This window comes from Poecilia reticulata, linkage group LG6 (assembly GCF_000633615.1).
Source record: "Poecilia reticulata strain Guanapo linkage group LG6, Guppy_female_1.0+MT, whole genome shotgun sequence".
Classification (NCBI taxonomy): domain Eukaryota; kingdom Metazoa; phylum Chordata; class Actinopteri; order Cyprinodontiformes; family Poeciliidae; genus Poecilia; species Poecilia reticulata.
The window spans coordinates 29,564,343-29,583,365 of NC_024336.1; the positions used below are offsets into that span (position 1 = coordinate 29,564,343).

The 19,023-nt window shown below is 37.4% G+C and overlaps 2 protein-coding genes across 2 annotated transcripts; one reads left to right on the forward strand and one right to left on the reverse strand.

Annotated features, from left to right (window-relative positions):
• Positions 1-4,193: 4,193 nt before the first annotated feature.
• chtf8 (CTF8, chromosome transmission fidelity factor 8 homolog (S. cerevisiae)) lies at positions 4,194-6,500 on the reverse strand. Its single transcript, XM_008412543.2, has 3 exons — positions 6,371-6,500; positions 5,250-5,373; positions 4,194-4,630 (listed from the first exon to the last, which is right to left on the reverse strand). The coding sequence occupies exons 1-3, from the start codon at positions 6,388-6,390 to the stop codon at positions 4,361-4,363; spliced, it is 414 nt and encodes a 137-aa protein (XP_008410765.1). The 5' UTR covers positions 6,391-6,500; the 3' UTR covers positions 4,194-4,360.
• A 32-nt stretch (positions 6,501-6,532) lies between these two features.
• Positions 6,533-17,272, forward strand: utp4 (UTP4 small subunit processome component). The gene is made up of 17 exons (XM_008412544.2): positions 6,533-6,625; positions 7,386-7,550; positions 7,629-7,817; positions 8,509-8,593; positions 8,961-9,050; positions 9,142-9,353; positions 10,777-10,948; positions 11,084-11,175; positions 11,947-12,043; positions 13,490-13,554; positions 14,109-14,231; positions 14,981-15,137; positions 15,557-15,663; positions 15,744-15,839; positions 15,913-16,098; positions 16,783-16,893; positions 17,075-17,272. The coding sequence occupies exons 1-17, from the start codon at positions 6,623-6,625 to the stop codon at positions 17,189-17,191; spliced, it is 2,067 nt and encodes a 688-aa protein (XP_008410766.1). The 5' UTR covers positions 6,533-6,622; the 3' UTR covers positions 17,192-17,272.
• The last annotated feature ends 1,751 nt before the right edge of the window (positions 17,273-19,023 follow it).

Below are 19,023 nucleotides of genomic sequence, written 5' to 3' on the forward strand. Positions count from 1 at the left end.
TAAAAGTTGAGTAGCATCTCTCCAGGACTGGACTTTAGCACCCATCATGTACAACCAACCAATAAGAAAACATGCAAGCTGCCGAGTAAAAACATGCACTGATCTCAGGGTAGTGCAAGTCTAACTTTAGAATGATGATTAAATTAAAATAGCAGGAAGAAGGGGAGCTCTCAGTTGGTCAAAAATAAAGAAAACACACTGCAATGACAAAGCTAATATCTGAACGTCTGAAAGATCAGTAGTTTCTCTCAGCTTCTGTCAAAACAAACTGGTCAAGAGTTGCTGTATTTCTGTCACAAACCTTGATATGAAGCAACAAGAATCTTAGAAAAAGTGTATAGAAATGCAGTATATGTTGAAAATGTCAACGCCCAGCTGGTGGAAACGAAGCTCCAGTGAGTCAGAAACAACCTGAAGGTGATCGCTATGAAGCAACCTGAAGAAATCAGTTATTTCTGGCACTCGCTGTTTTGTTTCAAGATAATCAGAAAGCAAACAGTGTGGAGAGTCCAGAACCCAAATATTTAGAAGAAACAGAGGACATTTGCACTCAGGGGACATTTTTTTAAAAGTCCTGATCTATTCATAGTGTATTTTTATTTTTCTTTCTTCCAAGCGGCAAGAGATTCATTTTTAAAATGGTCTTGATCAGTAGCTCTCCAAGATTTATGAAGTTTTCTTTAAACTTTGGCTGCTTTTCACTCGTTTTCTGTTCAGTCTTTGCACCTGACTGTTTTCAGATTTTTCAGTTTGTTTGTAAAGCCAGTTCATTTTAAGTAATACTCATAAGCTCAATGGATGAACAGTGTTGAGTCAATAGATAACTTAAACCTTTGTTAAATTTGATCTTTAGACATCTTTCATTACCAGAAGTCAGTCACCAAAACACAATTAGTTTGGAATAAGAAAAAACCCCTAAAATATTGCAGTTTTACAGACATAAAATAGTAAATTAGCTTCAACAAAGTGATTTCCAAACAGCAATTGCCTAAAAATATAAACACAGTTAATCATTTGAGGACTTATACTTTTTCTCTGTTATTGCAATAGTTTGAAAACCTTAGAGAACTGTAGACATTTGAACATTATTCTCTGCCTCATAAAATCATTACATTAGCTCAGCTGAGCCTGTCTTAGCGTAGCCTACCTTAGTTTTGTCAACATAAACTTAGCTCAACTGAATTTAGCCTACCCTAGCATATCTTAGTCTACTTAGTCCTATCTTGTGTTTGATTATCTTAGTTTGGGTGTATTGCTTTTTTATATCTGACTTCACTCCCCATTAGCTTGCTTTATCTTACAATACCTTAGATTATTTTAGCCAAATTTAGCATCTGATAGATGTTAATCTGATAGATTAACATCTATCAGATTATGAAGATGGCGTAATCTACACACAAGCAGATTTAATCACCTTTTTGTAATTTTAATCTTCATAAATATTTGAACGTTTTTTTTAATGTAAAGTGAGTTCACCAGCTGCTAATAACGTGCCTTTACGAATATAATATATGTGCCAACAATAACTTCTTATTTTTATAATTATTATGTAGTTTGGCCGCCATCCAGCAGAGGGCGCCGCTGGTCATCCTTAAGCGGAGTCAGTTGATGTAAACAAAGATGGCGGCGGTATAGCAGAACAGAAAGGAGAAACGGTTTATATCGATCCTGTGTAGAAATTTAAATACTGGAGAAGTTTACCTCAGCAGCGTCAGAATATTATAAAAATTTACCCTTTATGTTATTTAAAGACGGTCGGCCCTCTTAATAAGCGAAAACGGAGGGTTTTAAGAAAATGGCCGCTTATTGATCATAAGATTAGCTCATTCATGATAACTTGCATCCCATTCTGTATTTATCAACGTCAAATTTGAGTGAAAATAAGAAAATAAGCTTACAGCTAAAGTCCAAAGAATAATAATAATAATAATAAAACGTTAGAAAGCTACTGATCAAGACCACATTAAAGGTGATAACGTATGATTGGTTGGAAACATTCAGCAACTTAAAACTCAACCGTTTTGTATCGACTGTATGCAGACAGGAATGAGGGGGCGATCTGATTTTTATGACTGGTTTTTCAGAGTCTGACCCCAGCAGCTTTGACTCCGTCCCGCTGGTCAACAACAGCACAATCACCTGCTCCAAGCAGAACATCGGAATCATCAAGCAGCTGGATTTCTGGTGCTGTCCAGGACTAATTTATTGTTCATGAGGGTCCAAGTCTCCGTTTACAGCCTCTACTATAGTTTCATTCACCAATTCAGAGATTGTTTTAAACATTTTCCTAGGATGCCAGCTTTCATTTGTGCAGCAGTGATGTTTTTCTATCGAACATTGTTCTTTTAACTGTTGATATTTGGGTCATTTTACGTTAAAAACCGTGTAAAGACTGAACACCAAAGAGATTTAAGTTATAAAATCCGGGAGCGTGTCTCCAGTGGGACTTTCTCTTTTAATTTATGTTTTTCTGTTGTTGTTTTGTTCAATTTTAAATGTATAGATTCAAAAAGGACTTGTACATTAAAAGAAAAAGGTGTTTTTAAGATGTCATGAGTTCTTGATTCTTGGTCCGCCATCTTGGAGCGACAGCGGAAGCTAAATCCTAAACAATGTATTTTATTCTGAGACAATTCAACAGCATACAGGTTTCTTATTTCAATGTTTTTGGACACAAGCAAATCTTTCGAACAAATCATCGAACAAATTTGAATTTGTTTTTAAATCACTAATTAATATAATTACTGTAATTGATATATTATTATTTACTTATAACACATTCTATAATAAATTTTCCCCCATGTTATAACATGTTAACAAGCACTCTTAAATCAACATTAAGGAATTATTTTCTTGAACCAAGCTCCAATATTTTGCTGAAAAGTTACTTGTGAGTTAGTTTTGTCTTATTTCAAGTGTACTGAGATTTGCACTAGAAACTAGACCAGCTGGTTGTTTCCTACTTTTGGATCTCACCTCAAAATAACAATCCTTGACAGTTTGTCACACTTCTCTACATAATCATTTTAAAATTAGTTTAACTTCAGGGGATAATTTCAATCTCTGGACCTTCTGTTTGCCATTCCAGGACCCAAAATTGGCACCCTTCCCCCCCTTTGGGAACCGCTCCACTAAATTCATGTTTTTTGACTTTGGAAAACAAGTTTAGAGGTTTGCGAAGGGTTTATCAGTGAGCCGCTCAATGAATTGGTCCATTCAGTCATGGGGGCCTCTGACAGGCGGCCATTTTTTTTAAACGTGTGGGAACGCCTTCATCAAACACACACTATAAACCATTAGCATTCTGGTAACATGTTGCTGCTGCAGCAGAGAGGAAGATTCTGAATGTTTGTCAGCAAACTTAAGTTTTCTGATGATTTTTGGATGAAACCTGAACTTTCTATTCAGTTTGTCGCTGCTGCCCCCTGCTGGTCAGATAGTGGTTTTGCTCTGAAGGCGGGAGGTCCAAACTGTTATTTTAACCACTGTGACTTGAACAGATTGTCAAATTAGAGAGATTAACTCAAATGTTACAGGGAATAGGTAAAAATGTGTAAAATACCTACAAATAAATTAATGTTTTATAGCTGAAAAATACTCTAACATGTAATCTGAATACAATTTTTATCTAATTAAAAACAAAAATCCTCATTGAAAGATGTCTGTTTCTAACTGAAGCATTTATTTGTACCTACTGCTTTATCATCCTTTTCTTAACACCGAGAGTTATCAGTTTATTTTAGATTATTACAGATTATTCTGATGATTAACCGATTAAAACCAGATTTTTGAATTGAACCACTTATGCGTTTTTATGCAATAGAAATACATTTTAATATGCAAAACTCCAACAAATAATTCCCCTTTTTAAATAAGAAAATAAACATAAACTAAAATGCAGTAACATTCCTTTAGTAAAATGAACTGGGTGAAGCTAAAACATATCAACAGACAAATGTGTTTTTCCAGCAAATGGCTTTTTTTGAGTCTGAATATTCCAGCTAATTATTAATTGATTACTAAATTGGTTGACAATTATTTCAATAATCAATTCAAGACGATTAATTCGATTAATTGTTTCAGCCTGTGTATTTTTGACACATCTTTATCGGAGATGTGAATAAATATGGCTGATTTAAATAAACTGAACAGAAAAACAGGATTGATGCAGCAAAACATAACTGAACAGATCATAAGGCAACAATCAAAACTGCTCCTGCAGTTTAGACATCATTTAATTACGTTAGGAATAGGAGAGAAAAACATTTAAATCCAAACAGAGGAGAAAAACGTCACAAAGCAGCACTATAAATCACAGAACCAGCATCTGACCCGTTTGGACCGGCCAGTAATCGTCCTTCTATACTTTCTTGGGAACATTTGTGATGATGGGTTTGGGGCGAGTCTTAAAGATCAGTTTCCGTTTGATGAGAGCCGACACCGAGTAGGACGTGGAGGAGGAGGATGAGGAAGACGAAGGTCCTTGCTGGTCCGTTTCCATGGCAACGTCACCGGCAGCATCCGTGTCCTGTGAATGTCCGGAGTGCTTGGTGAGGACAGCGAAGGGTTTCTCCAGTTTGACCTGCTTCCCGTAGAGAATGTGATGTCCTACGATCAGCACCGGCACCCCCTGGTGGACGAAAGACGAACAGCAACAGAGTTTTGAGAGACTAAAACGCAGAACTGTGGATGTTTTTCTCTTTTTCTTCCGACGAGTGAAAATGTTTGTACATTTTTCACCAGAGTAAAATTCAAGCACTTTTCAAGCTAAGTTTTCAAGCTTTTCCAGCACCACACCTTGGAAATGAAAACAATATATGTGAACTGAAAAGATAGTTTCAATTCACAATTGAAATGTCATGGAGACGCTTGTGGAAGTAAAGATAAATATGTTTGAAAGACAATTAACTCTGATACTACATTCAAAGAAAGTTACAAAAGAAACATTTGCTAAGATTTCTGTCATTTAGTAAATAGGAATAATTTGATGTAAAACAGGAGAAGTTTCCTCTTTTTAAAGAAAATTAAATGCAAACTGCATATATTTTATGTCCAGCTTTGGTTTAATTTATGATCTGTTTTGTTTTGCTTAAAGTAAATTTACTTTTTTGAGTCTTTATTCTCCAGTTAATAATCAATCAATTACTAAATTAGTAAATTAATCACTATTAATTGTTTCAGCCCAGTTAAAATATGCATCTGCTCTTGATTGTGACTGGATGGTTTCATTGGGTGTGAAGGATCTGCACCTCCTTGGTGTAGAGCAGGTCTCCCATCACGTTTCCCGCCAGCCCAGAGTTGCGCCTGGACATCATCTCTCCCTGCAGCTCCACCAGCAGCCACTCTGGAGGGCTGCTGCCGTCCACGCTGCCCCTGCAGGAGCACAGACACACGGTACCGTCTGGGTAAGCAGGAAGTTCTGTCATTACTTCTGCAACTATAACAGAGCAAATTCTTCATAGAAAAAAAACAGGAAAGAGGGGGAATGTTTACATGTTTATTTCTCATGCAAACCTCATGAGATGTTTTTATGATCACAATTTAACATTAAAAAGATTCATAAAAACAGAACAATATCTATATAGTAACATACAAAAGTATTTACACCATTCTTGTCATGTTACCACAATATTCAATGTAATTTTCTGTGACTTTAAGAGAACACAGAACAATACAAAGTAGATTAGGTCTGTCACATAAAACTGGAATCAAATTTAAATCTGGAGCAATTCAAGGAGTTGAAATACTTTTGCAAGGCATCCCAGTGCTAATCAGCTGTTGGAAAACATACAGAAAAATAACAGCAAAATTACCAATGAACTAAAGAAAATGCTGGAATGAAGAGAAAATTAAAAATAAAATACAGTTTTTAAAAATATAAACATAAGCATCCCACAATCGTGAGTATTTTTAGTTCATAAAATTACAAAAATATAAAAAAAATCATCGGATTATATTTTTATTTGTACACAATGAGATAGTTTCAGAACTATTATTTATTCATATTAGTTACATTAATTGATGGATTAAAATAATTACTGATAGTTTGTGCATTTTAGATAAATTAGGAGATAATAAATAAGGTTTATAACATTACTTAATTAAAATTAAAATGTTTTAGCCTGCAGCTTATACGTCGGAACGATATTTGAGGAGCACCTGTTAAAAATATTTTAATAACTTTAGAGGAAAGTAAAAAAAAACCTTTAATGATTATTTTTACAACTCACAAATAAGCTTTGCTATCCATCTTTTTATACTTTTGTCAAATCTTAAACCTGCTGCTGTTATTCTGGATCTTTTGAAAAATTATCCTCTAAAAATACAAAGATCTTTGGTGAAATAAAATTAAAAACATCGCAGTTCTGACCGTATGAATATCTGAACCATCCTGCTGAGAACCAACCAGCCGCAGCGTCTTTAAATCCGCATGAAAAAGTTCATTAAGATAAAGCCGAAACGACTGTTTCAGGAATCGGAACTGCTCTGTTTACATTCAGCTTCCCGCCAACCGGAAAGCGATGCGTGCAGGTTACGTCATGACGCACTTCCCCCTGGACTTCCTGCTCCGGGTCATGATCAACGTGGTTCCTGATGTTTTGAAACGTGTAGCGTTAAATCTATGGTAAGTTTGGCTGAAAATAAAGGAAAGAAAGAGTTTTAGAAAGTTTTTAAATGTTATTATTGAGCTAGGAGGCGTTTTAGTGCTTTTAAACGACAGTTCGCTTCAGTTATCGTTAGCATTTCTTAGCTAACTGTTATTTTTTTCTTCATGGTTATTTTTTTCTTCATGTTCTTTAGGTTTAAACAGGATTTTACAGCCAACTGAGCGGCTTCATGATATATTTGTCCCATTAAAAGTTATGATATCTAATAAGAACAATAATATTAATGAAAATGAGAAATTCAGCTGATTTTTCATCGAATTCGTAAATAATACAATTTTAATTGCGTGTTATGATGGAATAATGAGTGTTTCTTAATGAGTAGATGAAAGATTTTACATGTATATATCATGTTCCTTCAAATGTTAAGATTTAAGGAATTATTGTTATGCAATTTAGGATTTATAACGTTTAAGAAAGTACTTGTCTATATTAGGAACTAAAAAGATTATCACTGGATGTTTTATTTATATTTTTTGGTGGTTTAAATAGTTTTTTAATGATTAGATGTTATGTTTTTTAACTGATGTCAGTTTAAAACTCTACACAAATGGGTTCAACTATAAGCAAATGGTTTTTTGGCCTTTATTTTTAGGAACTCTGTTTTAAAGTATATTCTCTGAGATACAGAGAAAATACTTAATAGCTATAATGTTTAAGAACTTTAGAACTGGTTATTTATTTTCTTCATATTTTTGTGTTTTTTTTTTTCTGTCCCAGATCCAAATGGGGGAGTTTAAGGTGCACCGGGTACGCTTCTTTGACTACATGCCCAGCGCCATCCGGTCCATGGCCTTCAACAGCCAAACGGAGCGGCTGGCCGTGGCCCGAGCAGACGGCGCCGTGGAGATCTTTAACTTTGCTGACAACTACTTCCAGGAGAAGGTAAAAGGATCAAACCTGCGGTTAGTTTGAATGTTTCCACCATCAGCTGAACAGATTCTCTGATCTGTTGATGCTCAGATCATCGCCGGGCGGGACGGGCGGTCCATCGAGGCGCTTTGCTGGGTCGGCTGTCGTTTGTTCAGCGCCGGTTTGGACGGGGAGATCACAGAGTATGACTTGGAGAACCTGAGGCCTCGGTACAGCATCGAGGCCTACGGAGGACCAATCTGGACAATCAGCAGCAACAGCCAGGGGATGCAGCTGGCGGTGCGTAGACGTCCCAGTAAATCAATTAATTGCATGATAAATTAAAACAAACTGAATAATTTCCATTTGCATTATTTATTATTTTTCTCTTTCTACCAAAAACTGGATGACAAAATGTCTTCAGTCTGGTGTTTTGGTCTAAACTAGCCCCTTTTATTGAAGGACTATTTTGTGTAGAGAGACTTCATGATTAATTTTATTTGTTGTTTCTGTTGGTTATTTTGGATATTTCCTTTTTTCTGGAATAAGTTACCTTTCCAGATTAAATCTGACTTCAATCTGGGTCATTTTAAATCACTATTTCAAACTTATTAATATATGTTGACATTTAATTGAGGCCTGATACAGTAACTTTTCTGTTGTGATGTTTTAGTTTCATTCTTTGTTCATTTTACTGTGTTAATGTCTCTGTACAGCAGTTTTAACCTGTTTTTAAAATGTAAATAAATTTGACACTGACATTTTAAAATGCTAAATGTTCATTAGAATTCAAAGTTTATTGATCTGTGATAATGTGTTCTTACATTACTATGCCCTTACGACGGTCTCTGAACAACAATATAATTGTTTATCGTAAAAACTTCTGGGACAATTTCCCATCCAGAAAAATGTGTTGTTGTGACGGGCCTGGTCCCGTTAGGTTGAAGTTGGGTTTTGGGTCTGACTGATCCAGGTCTGTTTTCTCTGACAGGCTGGCTGTGAAGACGGGACTGTGAAGATGTTTGAGGTCCTGGAGGACAGGATTCAGTTCCAGACGAACCTCAGCAGACAGAAAGGTGAGTCTCACACCACTCACACTTTAAACTGCATTGTAACAAATTACACACTTTCTTTCTTTATAAAGACTTAGAAAGAAAAACAGTGATGCAAAACACTAGAGAAAGAAAGTCCATCTCTGAATGGCTAGAAAAATACAATTTGTAGTGGTTTAGTCAAAGTTAAATTGATCAAATTGCTTGATTGGTTTTCATATTCCCTGCTATGTAGAACTATAACAAGACAGCAATAAATTATGTTAAGTAATAATGAATATGCCTGTTGTAGTAAGTAATAAATCAATTTATTGCATGATAAATTAAGACTCACTCACTAGAGTCACAGTTTGATGGATCAGAAAAATCAGATACATTTTTGATCCTTCAGGTCGGATCATATCGCTGTCCTGGCATCCGTCTGGTGCTCAGATAGCAGCAGGAATGATGGACATGATCAAGATCTTTGACTCAGAAACAGGTAACTTCATCCTGACACGATCCATGCAGAAAGTCTGCTCAGTTTTGGGGTTCTGGATCCGTTATTTCCTCCTGTTTGGTTCTGACTGCAGGCCAGGCCACTCACAGGCTGCTGGTGGACCGAGGCGTTGGAACCTCAAAGAGCCAGGAGGTGGTGGTGTGGAGCGTCGCCTTTCTGAGCGACCACACCATCATCAGTGGCGATTCTGCAGGAAAGGTCCAGATCTGGGATGGGTTGACTGGAACTCTGATCAGAACCCATCTGGTCACTAAGTGGGATGTCCTGGTTCTGGCCGTTTCACAGGTAGGAAACCCAAGACAAAGAGCGCATGTTGGAGTTGGATGTTAGCAAATATGTACAACAGTGTATTAGGACCATAGAAGATAGAAAAAAAAGATAATTTCCGACAAAATACTCAGAAATTTGAGGGCGACTGTGGCTGTGTGGGTAGAGTAGTCGTCTTGCGATCGGAAGATTGCAGGTTCAATTCCAGCTTCCTCCTGCCACATGTCAATGTGCCCCTGGGCAAGGCACTTAACCCCAAGTTGCCTACCAAGCTGCGTATCGGTGTATAAATGTGAGTTTGTGAGTGCGAATGGGTGAATGTGACTCTAGTGTAAAGCGCTTTGAGTGGTCAAAATGATCGGATAAAGCTCTATACAAGTTCAGTCCATTTACCAAATTTAGAGATGAAACTCAAGACAATTTCTGAGTTTTAAGTCAAACATTTTCTAGAAGAAATCTAAAAAAATGTCTGAATTTTAAAAGTTTAAAATTTGCTAGAAAAACTCAGAAATTTTGAGATTAATGTTAGAAATTTTCTAGAGAAAAACACAAAATATGCATGAAAAAAAATCACATTTTTAGATCAAGCTCGCTCAGTATTTTTCTAGAAAAAGCAAGAACATTTTTAAGTTTGAAAAGCCCAAAATTTTCTAGATAAATACTCAAATTTTGAGGCTAATGTCAGTCAATTTGCTGGACCCCCCCCCCCCACCAAAAAAACTTAAAAGTTTCTGAATTTGAAAAGTCTCAGAAAATTTTTAGATAAAAAAAATTCTAAGTGTGACAAGTCGAACATTTGCTTGAAAAACTTAGAAATTTTGACATTAATCTCAGTAATTTTCTAGAAAACACCACAAAGCATTCTGGGAGATGTAGTCAGAGGAAAGTCTTTAGCCTCTTAACCTCTCTTTATGGAATCAAGTAACTCTCTCACTCTTTGGTTACCTAGCAACAGCTCCCTTACTCACTCTTTGGTTACCTAGCAACGAGCTGTTGTGTAACTTGCCCAGCAGCAGTTTCAGGTTCTGCCATTGTGCCTAATATCTGATTAAAAATAAAAAACAACGGCATGAAGTTAAAACTGTGGATAAAAGAGGAAAGTTTGGCAATATTTCAAATATTTAAAACAAAAAACAAATTAATAATAATTATCAAATTATAATAATTATTGACTAGTATCATAATTAGTATTTTGATATGTTTTTCATCCATATTGTCCAAACAAGATTCACTGACTCAACATAGAATAATGTTGATCTATAGTTGTGTTTTTATTCTTCATTTCTGTTTTTACAAGCAAAAACCAGATAGAGACAGAAGAAGAAGAGCATATGTTGAATGTGAACTGATTATTTATTAATTATTCCTGCATTTATTTAATTTATCAGAAGAAATGTAAATATCTGAAGAAAACAAAATAAAGAAACGGTGTGTTTGACAGGACGAGAGCAGTGTGATCGCCGGGACGTCTGAGGGAACCATTGTCCAGTTCCAGTTCCTCTCCTCCGCTGTGGGCCAGCAGGACAAGCTCTGGGTCCAGACCAGAACCTTGAAGAACCACTCGCATGACGTTAGGGCGCTGGTTCACACCGACACGGCCGTGGTTTCTGGAGGTCAGAGTTGATTCCCCACAGTGTCATGTTTACGTTGAGGTTTCTGTCTCACTTGTTCAACTGTGTCTTCAGATGAAGGGAGAGAAAATAAAAATATTTTTAAAGCTTAAAGATGAACTGATTGGTTGGTTTCAGGTATGGACACCCAGTTGGTGGTGAGACCCCTGCTGGACAAAGTGGAGAAGTACAGCCAGGAGTCTGCGCTTCGTAAAATTGCTTTCCCTCATGTGAGTCCAGAAAGAGAAAATCTTACTGAGTATGAGAGGAAGTAATATGACATAGCAAACAATCCCTCACTTCCAGGACGCAGCAACATCATCTGGGAGCAAAGAGAGATGATGAATGAAAAACAAGAGGATGTTTTCAGAAACGTGGTTAATAATTGGACGTGTGCAGGAACAAATTTATGAGCATAAATTGATCCTCATGAAATAACTTGGACTCCCTTTTTAAATATTTATGAAGTGATTCAGACGTCTGAACTCTGATGATATTTTGTGGTTTTAGAAGACTTCATGTAGCGTCTTGCAGTCGCTTCCTGGATGAACTCGCTTGGACAGCTAGACCTGGTCATGACTTCAGTTTAAATGTATTTAAATCCCTAAGCACGGCCTCTTTCTGAGTGGATTTTGCCACGTTTTCTCTTTCCTAGAGTCAGGAGTGCAGCAAGCTAAACATCTAATGTTTAAACAGTAAAAATAAAACTGGTTCAAACTCCTCAGTAATGATATTTAATCACGTGATGCTGAGATATTCTAATTCACTACTTCAACAGAAGCTGCATTTTTATTGTATTTCTAAAAAAAAAAGCTTAAAAATTTAATTTTTTTCCATTTGTGTTTTATGTGCTTGATTGTTTTTCTCTCTAGTTGATGTTAAATATCCAAATATTTAAAGAAAAAAACTGACTTTTTACGTCACGTCTTAATATTTTCACATACTGTGAAGTATAAACAGCTGCTGTTGGTTGGAAATAACCTGCATCCTCTCTGCTGCAGAAAAACCTTGTTAGTTGTGCAAAGAAAGCTGGACTTCTGCTCTTCCAGTTCCCGGACCATCTGGAGCTGTGGAGGCTTGGAGAGAGCGACAGAAATGGTGAGAAAACTCATTAAAACAAATCATAAAGGAAATTCAACACTGTTCACTCAGTGGACATTAAACACCAAACTAAACCCATTTCTTTGTTTTCAAATATTTAATTGACGGCATTTTATTTTGAAGTGTTTTTGTTTCTTCAGAAACAGGTTCACAGTGGATAAATTTAGTTTCGTTAATGTCAAACAAACGTCTTAAAGTGCAACTAAACTTGATATAAAAGCATAAATTCCTCCAAAGTGGGCGGAGCCAAGATACATTGAGGGGCGGAGCCAAGACTGGGGATGAGCATAGGCGGTTAGTTAGGGGTGTGGTCAGGACGAGGATGGCCGATTTAGTTACTTATTGCTACACTTAATGACTTTTCTTTTCTCTAAAGACTTTTTTTCAAAAAAAGTGACAAATCTAGTGACTTTCTTCTGTTATTAGACGTTTACAGCGAAACACGTGAAGCACCAATCGCTCTGCACTAACCTTCCTGACTGAGTGAACAGCAAGTTCTGCCTCATCCCCCTCTCTTTTCCTAAGCACTGCATTCAGTAAAGATCAATCGAGCTTTAATGTTGGAACCAATAGGAAAATTCAACTGCAGTAGCCACCATTCAACCTGAAGAGGGCAGCACCGATACAGCGTGAAGTCAGATATTGCAGAACAAATTTACACGAAAATGTCAGAATCTAAGGAGCAATTTACAGTTTATCTAGGAAAAAAGGTTTGTTGTTTGGTTTTAAATGGGACCTTTTATGAAAAATTCAAGTTTTTTTTTTTTTTTTGTTCTCCCATTCGGGTTTCTACTGCTTCTAAAAACAGCTCAAGTTTAAACCAAACAGTTGTATTATGGAAATAAGTTCATGTTTTTCTGATGTCTGAAAAAATGAGTTGTTTCAAAAACTTTATAAATGTAAGGACACAAATCAGCAGGCACTGCCCCGTTACCTAGCAACCCCAGCAAATCCCAGCCCGTAACCTAGCAACCCCAGCAGAGTTCCGGTCGTCGCCTAGAAACCACAGTATCCCATAGATGTATCCTTACTTGTTAAAGGAAGCGTAATAGGTCACCTTTAGCATGTAGCAGAAACTGAAACTGGAGGATTTTGCTCTTTATCTGCCTCCAAACAAACTCTGTTGTTGTTTGTCAGAAACATCAGACATGAATCTTAAACTTGAATATATTTGATTCAAACTCAGGAGCTGAAGTAGTAATTTTCTTTGGTCCATAAATTCCCAGCAGATTAAATATTCCTAATGCCAGTTAATCCAGTTACTGACATCTAGTGGCCAAATTGGAGATAACTATTACAGCTACTGTAAATACTGTTGTAATTAGGCAAAGTTACCTAATTTTATATTTTAATACCTAAAAATCAGAATTTTTATTTATTAGTATCATATTTTTATATTTATTTATCCTTAAAATGATTGTACTCTTTGCTGCGTGTTGATAGGAACACCTGGAGAGAGTCTACCTGTGAAGAGGAAACCAGAGAAACTGATCCAGCTGAAGACAAAGGTAGGTAGAGGGCAGATGGGTTCTGTTTCCATGGTAACCATCTGGGTTCAACATGTTGAAATGGTTTGACTGGTTCCACCTTTTCATCTCAGTGATTTTATTCGATTTTTGAATATTTAATTTTTGGAAAATCTGGATTTTTACTCCATTGGACCATTTGGGTTTCCATAGTTCAGAATGATGTCACCACGCCCAGAACCACCATCTTGTTTGACTGCAGGTCAACTCTACAATGAAATATAACTACAATTTTTGTTTTTTAATCTGGACCAATTCCCTTAATTTTTTTTTTTGTTTTTTACTTTTTTGTTTTTTTTAAACATGAGTAGAGACGGATTCAGTAAATTAGAATATTGGACTTAAGTGTTTTTTTTTTTTACTCCGAAAGTAATTAGATTATTTCAGACAAAAACAGAAACTAATCTTTCTAACTGCTGACAAAAACAACAACTAGGCCCTAGTTTGTGGTTCCTGGTTCTGGTTCTGTTGGAGTTTTCTCTGTGTGAAACATCACAAGTTATCAAACTGATTGTTGTGTTTGCTGCCCCCTGCAGGGCGAGGACCATATCTGCTGCAGCGCGTTGTCTCCGTGTGGAAGCTGGTTAGCTTACGCCACCGTTGCCGCCGTTCGTCTCTACAGGCTGCAGCTCAGCAGCAACAACGTCAGCATCCAGAAGGCGAGGAGGCCGACATTTTCACCAGCAAAATGCCAAACAAAGAGCAGGATTTATTTATTTAAGCATTCAGATTTGGACATTTACTATGGAGTTCAGATTTTAACCATGAAATTTGACTGAACAGAAAGACTGAAAATATTTTATATGGAGAAAACTGTAAAACCTACAGCAATGCTTCTTATATTTCCTCAGAGCAGACACCTGTGGCTATGTTTTTATGCATAAATTATTCCTGCAGAGTGATACCTGTAAAAACAGCAGGTTTGTTTGTGAAAAACCAGTAAAAGTTGAATAGCCTCAGTCACTAGAGGGCACTATAGCAGCTGAAGAATAATTAGATTGTAAAATTGTAAAATATTGGACGAAACTTAAATCTCAGTTTTAGAACTGCAGCAGAAAGCAACAAGCCGCTTCACTTGAATCGACCTGTTGAGCCTTTAATGGAGTTTATAAGTATTTAGCTTTCAAAGAGAGCAAAGGTTTTGTCAATTTTTTAAAAATTGTTGACATTTTCAGTGTATTTCAATGAAGCAAAAACTGTGAGAAAAAAAATACATTTTAATTAAAAAGCATAAAGAGTATTAATAGCAAAGGTCACAGCTGTAATGAGCGGAGTACTTTGATAAAAGAGAGTCTGAACTAGAAACTATTTCAGCTGTTTTATGGTCTTAACTGTATTTATCCTGATATTTAAAGTGGAAACATTTCAGAAACTGGTCTCTCGTTTGACCGTCTCGTCCTCCTTGCAGGTGTCCAAGCTGCCCAGGGAGCTGAAGTCGGTGCATCAGCTCTGCTTCTCCTCGGACTCCTGCAGGCTGTTCGCCTCTTCCAGCTTCTCCTCCGTCGTCGTCGTCGCTCTCGACCAGACGGACTGTAAATACCTTCACACCCTCAAACACAAGTCTGGTGAGTTTCACTGGAGGTTTGTTTGATTGTTGCTCAGAGGCAGATGATGATGTCATAGCGTTGGAAACGTCTGATTGGCTAACGACTGAGTTAATGATGCAAATCAACAATTATGTAACTGCTTAAAATGCAGTAACATAACATTCTTTAAATGAGTTTAAAGAAGGTGAATCTAAAACTGGCGTTTGAGGAGTTTGGGATAAAATGTAATTATAGATAAAAGTATTTTCAAAATACTTAAATACAAAATCTATACAGTTTGGGTTTAATAACTTCTCTGAATATGTTGTTTTTTCAGCAATTGGCCTTTTTTTGAGTCTACAGGCTCCAGTTAACGAACAGAAATGTATCATTTTGTCACTTTTTGAACCATTTCTATTAAATATTCCCTGATTTTTAATGTTTTTTTGTGTTTCCAGGCTCCAAACAGCCGATCCACATCCTGTCTCCCAGTGAAGACGGTCAGTGGCTCGCGACGGCGAACACAGACTGCGAGATCCACGTCTTCAACCTTCGAAAGATGAAGGTGAGCGTCGATGTTTGCTTTTGTTTGGACATCATGGAGCAGAACAGCGACAGGAAACAGAATCTGTTTGTGGTTTGCAGCTGCACTGCTCGGTCCCGGCCTACAGCTCCTGCCCCACGGCCGTCTCCATCCACCCGACCAGCGGCAACCTCGTCTCCGTTCACGCCGACCAGCAGGTGGGCGCGTCAGCGGCGTCTCCGTTTTCACCCAGAAGATGGAACCTGCTGACTTTGTGTCGTTGGTTTGCAGATCTTTGAGTTCTCCCTGAAGCAGAAGGAGTACAGCGAGTGGAGCCGGCAGCTGCAGAGGCAGGGCCTGCACCCGCTGTGGCTGCAGCGCGACACGCCCGTTACCCAGATCACCTTCAACCCCAACAACCCGGCGCACATCATGCTGCACGACGTGTTCATGTTCTGCATCATCGACCAGAGTCTGGTACGCAAAGCCACCCGCTCACAATTCTTCAGCATCGCTCTGTCGTCCAGAATCATTTTGTACATTTTTGTACTTAAATTTGGGCCTCGACTGCTGCTAAAAACAGTGAAAGCGATTAACAGAGCTGTTTTTTGGCGTTAAGGATCAAGTCTGATAGTCAGTAGACTCGGTTCATTTGGGGACCAAAGCTGCACCATTTGTTACATTTTCAGCAGCTGCAGGAAAACGAGCTGTTTAAAACTCTTCTGATTGTTACACAGGAACTCAAACTGAGTTCCAGCACATTTGGTCAGCTGGTTTTACCACTGTATGTGCTGTACAATGGCTGCTGGAACACACAAGTATTTTCTTGTTGACTTATCTTCCAGAAACCACTTCCTGGATTTTTGTTGGTTGTGCAGGAGGCACGACTAATGCTTTTCAAAGAGCGTGGTTGTATAACTGCTCATCTGTTTGCAGCCATTTTCATGTCCAAGTGTAAACGTTGAGTTGGGGGGTCGTGGCCAGCAGCAGCTTATTTGGATTTAAAATAACAAGACGCCCTAAAACAGCTAAAATCTCATCATCTAGGAATGAGATTTGTGCAAAAAAAAAAAAAGTAATGAAAATGTTTTTGTGTAACTAGACCTTTTCTAACCTGTTCAGGGAAGCGTAAATGGTCACCTTTCTGTTTTATCTGCTCAGCCTCTTCCTGAAGCGAAGTCGAAGTTCTACAATCAGAGGATCCTCCGGAGTCTTCCTGAGCCCCAGAGGCTCAGAGAAAGCCACGCCTTCAAGGCCTGCAAGAACTTCCAGGTAAAACCTCCACGCTCTGGATAGTTTTTCTAGAAAATTTCTGAGATTTCTGGCAGACATTTACTTTATTTTCCGTCTGCAATGCCCCTAGCACGATGTGGTAGAAAACAATAAATATAGCAAAACATTTGTTTCAGTGCCCAAACCTTTTCCACAGATTGACTGTTACTTTGTCCCACAGCACCTGCTGTCTGTGAACCTGCTGGAGGATCTGTCTCTGGTTGTGGTGGAGCGCCCCCTGGTGGACATCGTGTCTCAGCTCCCCGCTCCTGTGCGGCAAAAGTTGTTTGCCACCTAAACAGCGATCAAGTCATCATGATCACAGTTATTTCTCCAGTTTGTTGGAGATGTTTTGATAAAGTAAAAACTGAGAACCAGCCGTCTGTGTGTGCATTAATATATCCGATTACGGTGGCTTAGAAGGGTCAAATACATGCGAAAACCTCCATTCCAAAACTAAAGAAAACTGGAACCAGTGGATAACTTATAAAATATCAATAGCTGTAGATTGAATTGCTTTTGATACATAACTGGTTGTTGTCACTTCAACTGTTAATTTAATTCTGTTTTTATTTTTGTAAAAGTACATTAAAAAAATAAATATGCAAAAACCACAGAAGTATTTTACTTTTGAAATTTTTCTTTCGACAAAAAGTATTTCAGTTTCTGGTTTTTGCTAGTCTAAAAAAAAAAAAGCTGAATTTTTGCATTGTTTTCCTAAAATAAATGTATTTCTTAAAATCCTAATAAGAAAACCCACATGACTCGGTCAGCTGAAACATATTCACAGACATTTTATTTTTGATTGAAATTATTTCACATCATAGTTATTTTTCCTGTCAAAGAGCCTTTGTATTTTTATTACAACAGCCACAGAGCAGCAGCAGCAATAATAATAATTGATAACAGTAATAATAATAATAACCCAGCAGGAAAAGCAGATCAATGCGACTGAAAAAGAGAGAAACGTGATGGGCGCCACTTTTCCAGCTGCAAACAAAAAAACTTTCAGTCTGATTTTTCAGGTTGTGCCACATCTGGCTGCTTTTCTTCCTCACAATCTGATGAGATTTGACACAGACGTGTGTAGAAACTCGACAGATTGCCTAAAACAATACAAAGGAAAAAAAAAAAACAGACGGCAGAAGAAATGAGGACGAAGCTCCACAGGATACAGAGACGAAACAGGAGAGGAGTCTCTATTCAACCATTAAACACTGAAACCTCGACACGCTACGGCCCAGAAGGGCCCACTTGTTCACAGGAGCGGTTCTGGGAGATCCGGCTCATGCCTGCATGTTGGGAACCAAAACCAGGAGCCAGTTAGGTGAGAAAGTGCATCATTCGAACATCTATTAGGCTGGGAAATCACCTTAAAGTCATATTCAATGAATTTAAATATGAACTTATCAGATTTCTAAAATAACCTTCAATATACGTTATATTAACAGCATATTTTTGTTTTAAAATTGTTTTTGTTTGATGCAATATCCTAGAATGTAATGCGTTTCCATTAGCTGTAAGCAGAAAAATCATCAACATAAAGGCTTGAAAAATGTCAATCAGTGTGCAAATAGTCTATATAATGTGTTTCATTTAATTATGGAGCTGCTGATTGAATAAATATTCTAATTTATTGATTATGACTGCTTATTTTCACCGATTCCCCTGTGTTCTTGTTACTGGGGAATCAGCGCCCCTTGCTGGTCACAACGTGGTAGTGCCGCATAACAGGATTTGCGTGTTTTTAAATCAAATTTTTCTAAAAATCTGTTTAAACTTTTCTCTACATCAAGACAGAAAATTACAAACTCGTTTCCTCTTTGTGTTATAGCTTCATATTACATGAAATGTTGCATTTAAAGCTACGTAAAAGGATAATTTTGTTGCGTTTTTTTAATCTTTCAGCCTAACTAGCTCCTGGCAGCATCAGCAAAGTTAAAGAATTAAATAAACATTATTTTCTTCATCTCCCTCTTACCTGCCCACATAAACTGCTCCAATAAAAGTGAAAAAGTGTTAAAGGATGAACTAAAGCAGTAAAATCCGAGCTGCTAATGTGGAACCACTGGGTCCCACCTCTGATATGATTATCTGAACAACATTCTTTAAGAAAAACGAGAAATATGT

Coding starts and splice junctions, on each gene's coding strand:
- utp4 (XM_008412544.2), top strand. Junction 11,176..11,946: donor GTAAAATTGCTTTCCCTCAT/GTGAGTCCAGAA, acceptor TCTCTGCTGCAG/AAAAACCTTGTTAGTTGTGC. Junction 15,138..15,556: donor CACCCTCAAACACAAGTCTG/GTGAGTTTCACT, acceptor TTGTGTTTCCAG/GCTCCAAACAGCCGATCCAC.
- chtf8 (XM_008412543.2), bottom strand. CDS start 6,390: ATGGTTCAGATATTCATACG. Junction 5,374..6,370: donor ATGGTTCAGATATTCATACG/GTCAGAACTGCG, acceptor GTGCTCCTGCAG/GGGCAGCGTGGACGGCAGCA. Junction 4,631..5,249: donor ACCTGCTCTACACCAAGGAG/GTGCAGATCCTT, acceptor TTCGTCCACCAG/GGGGTGCCGGTGCTGATCGT.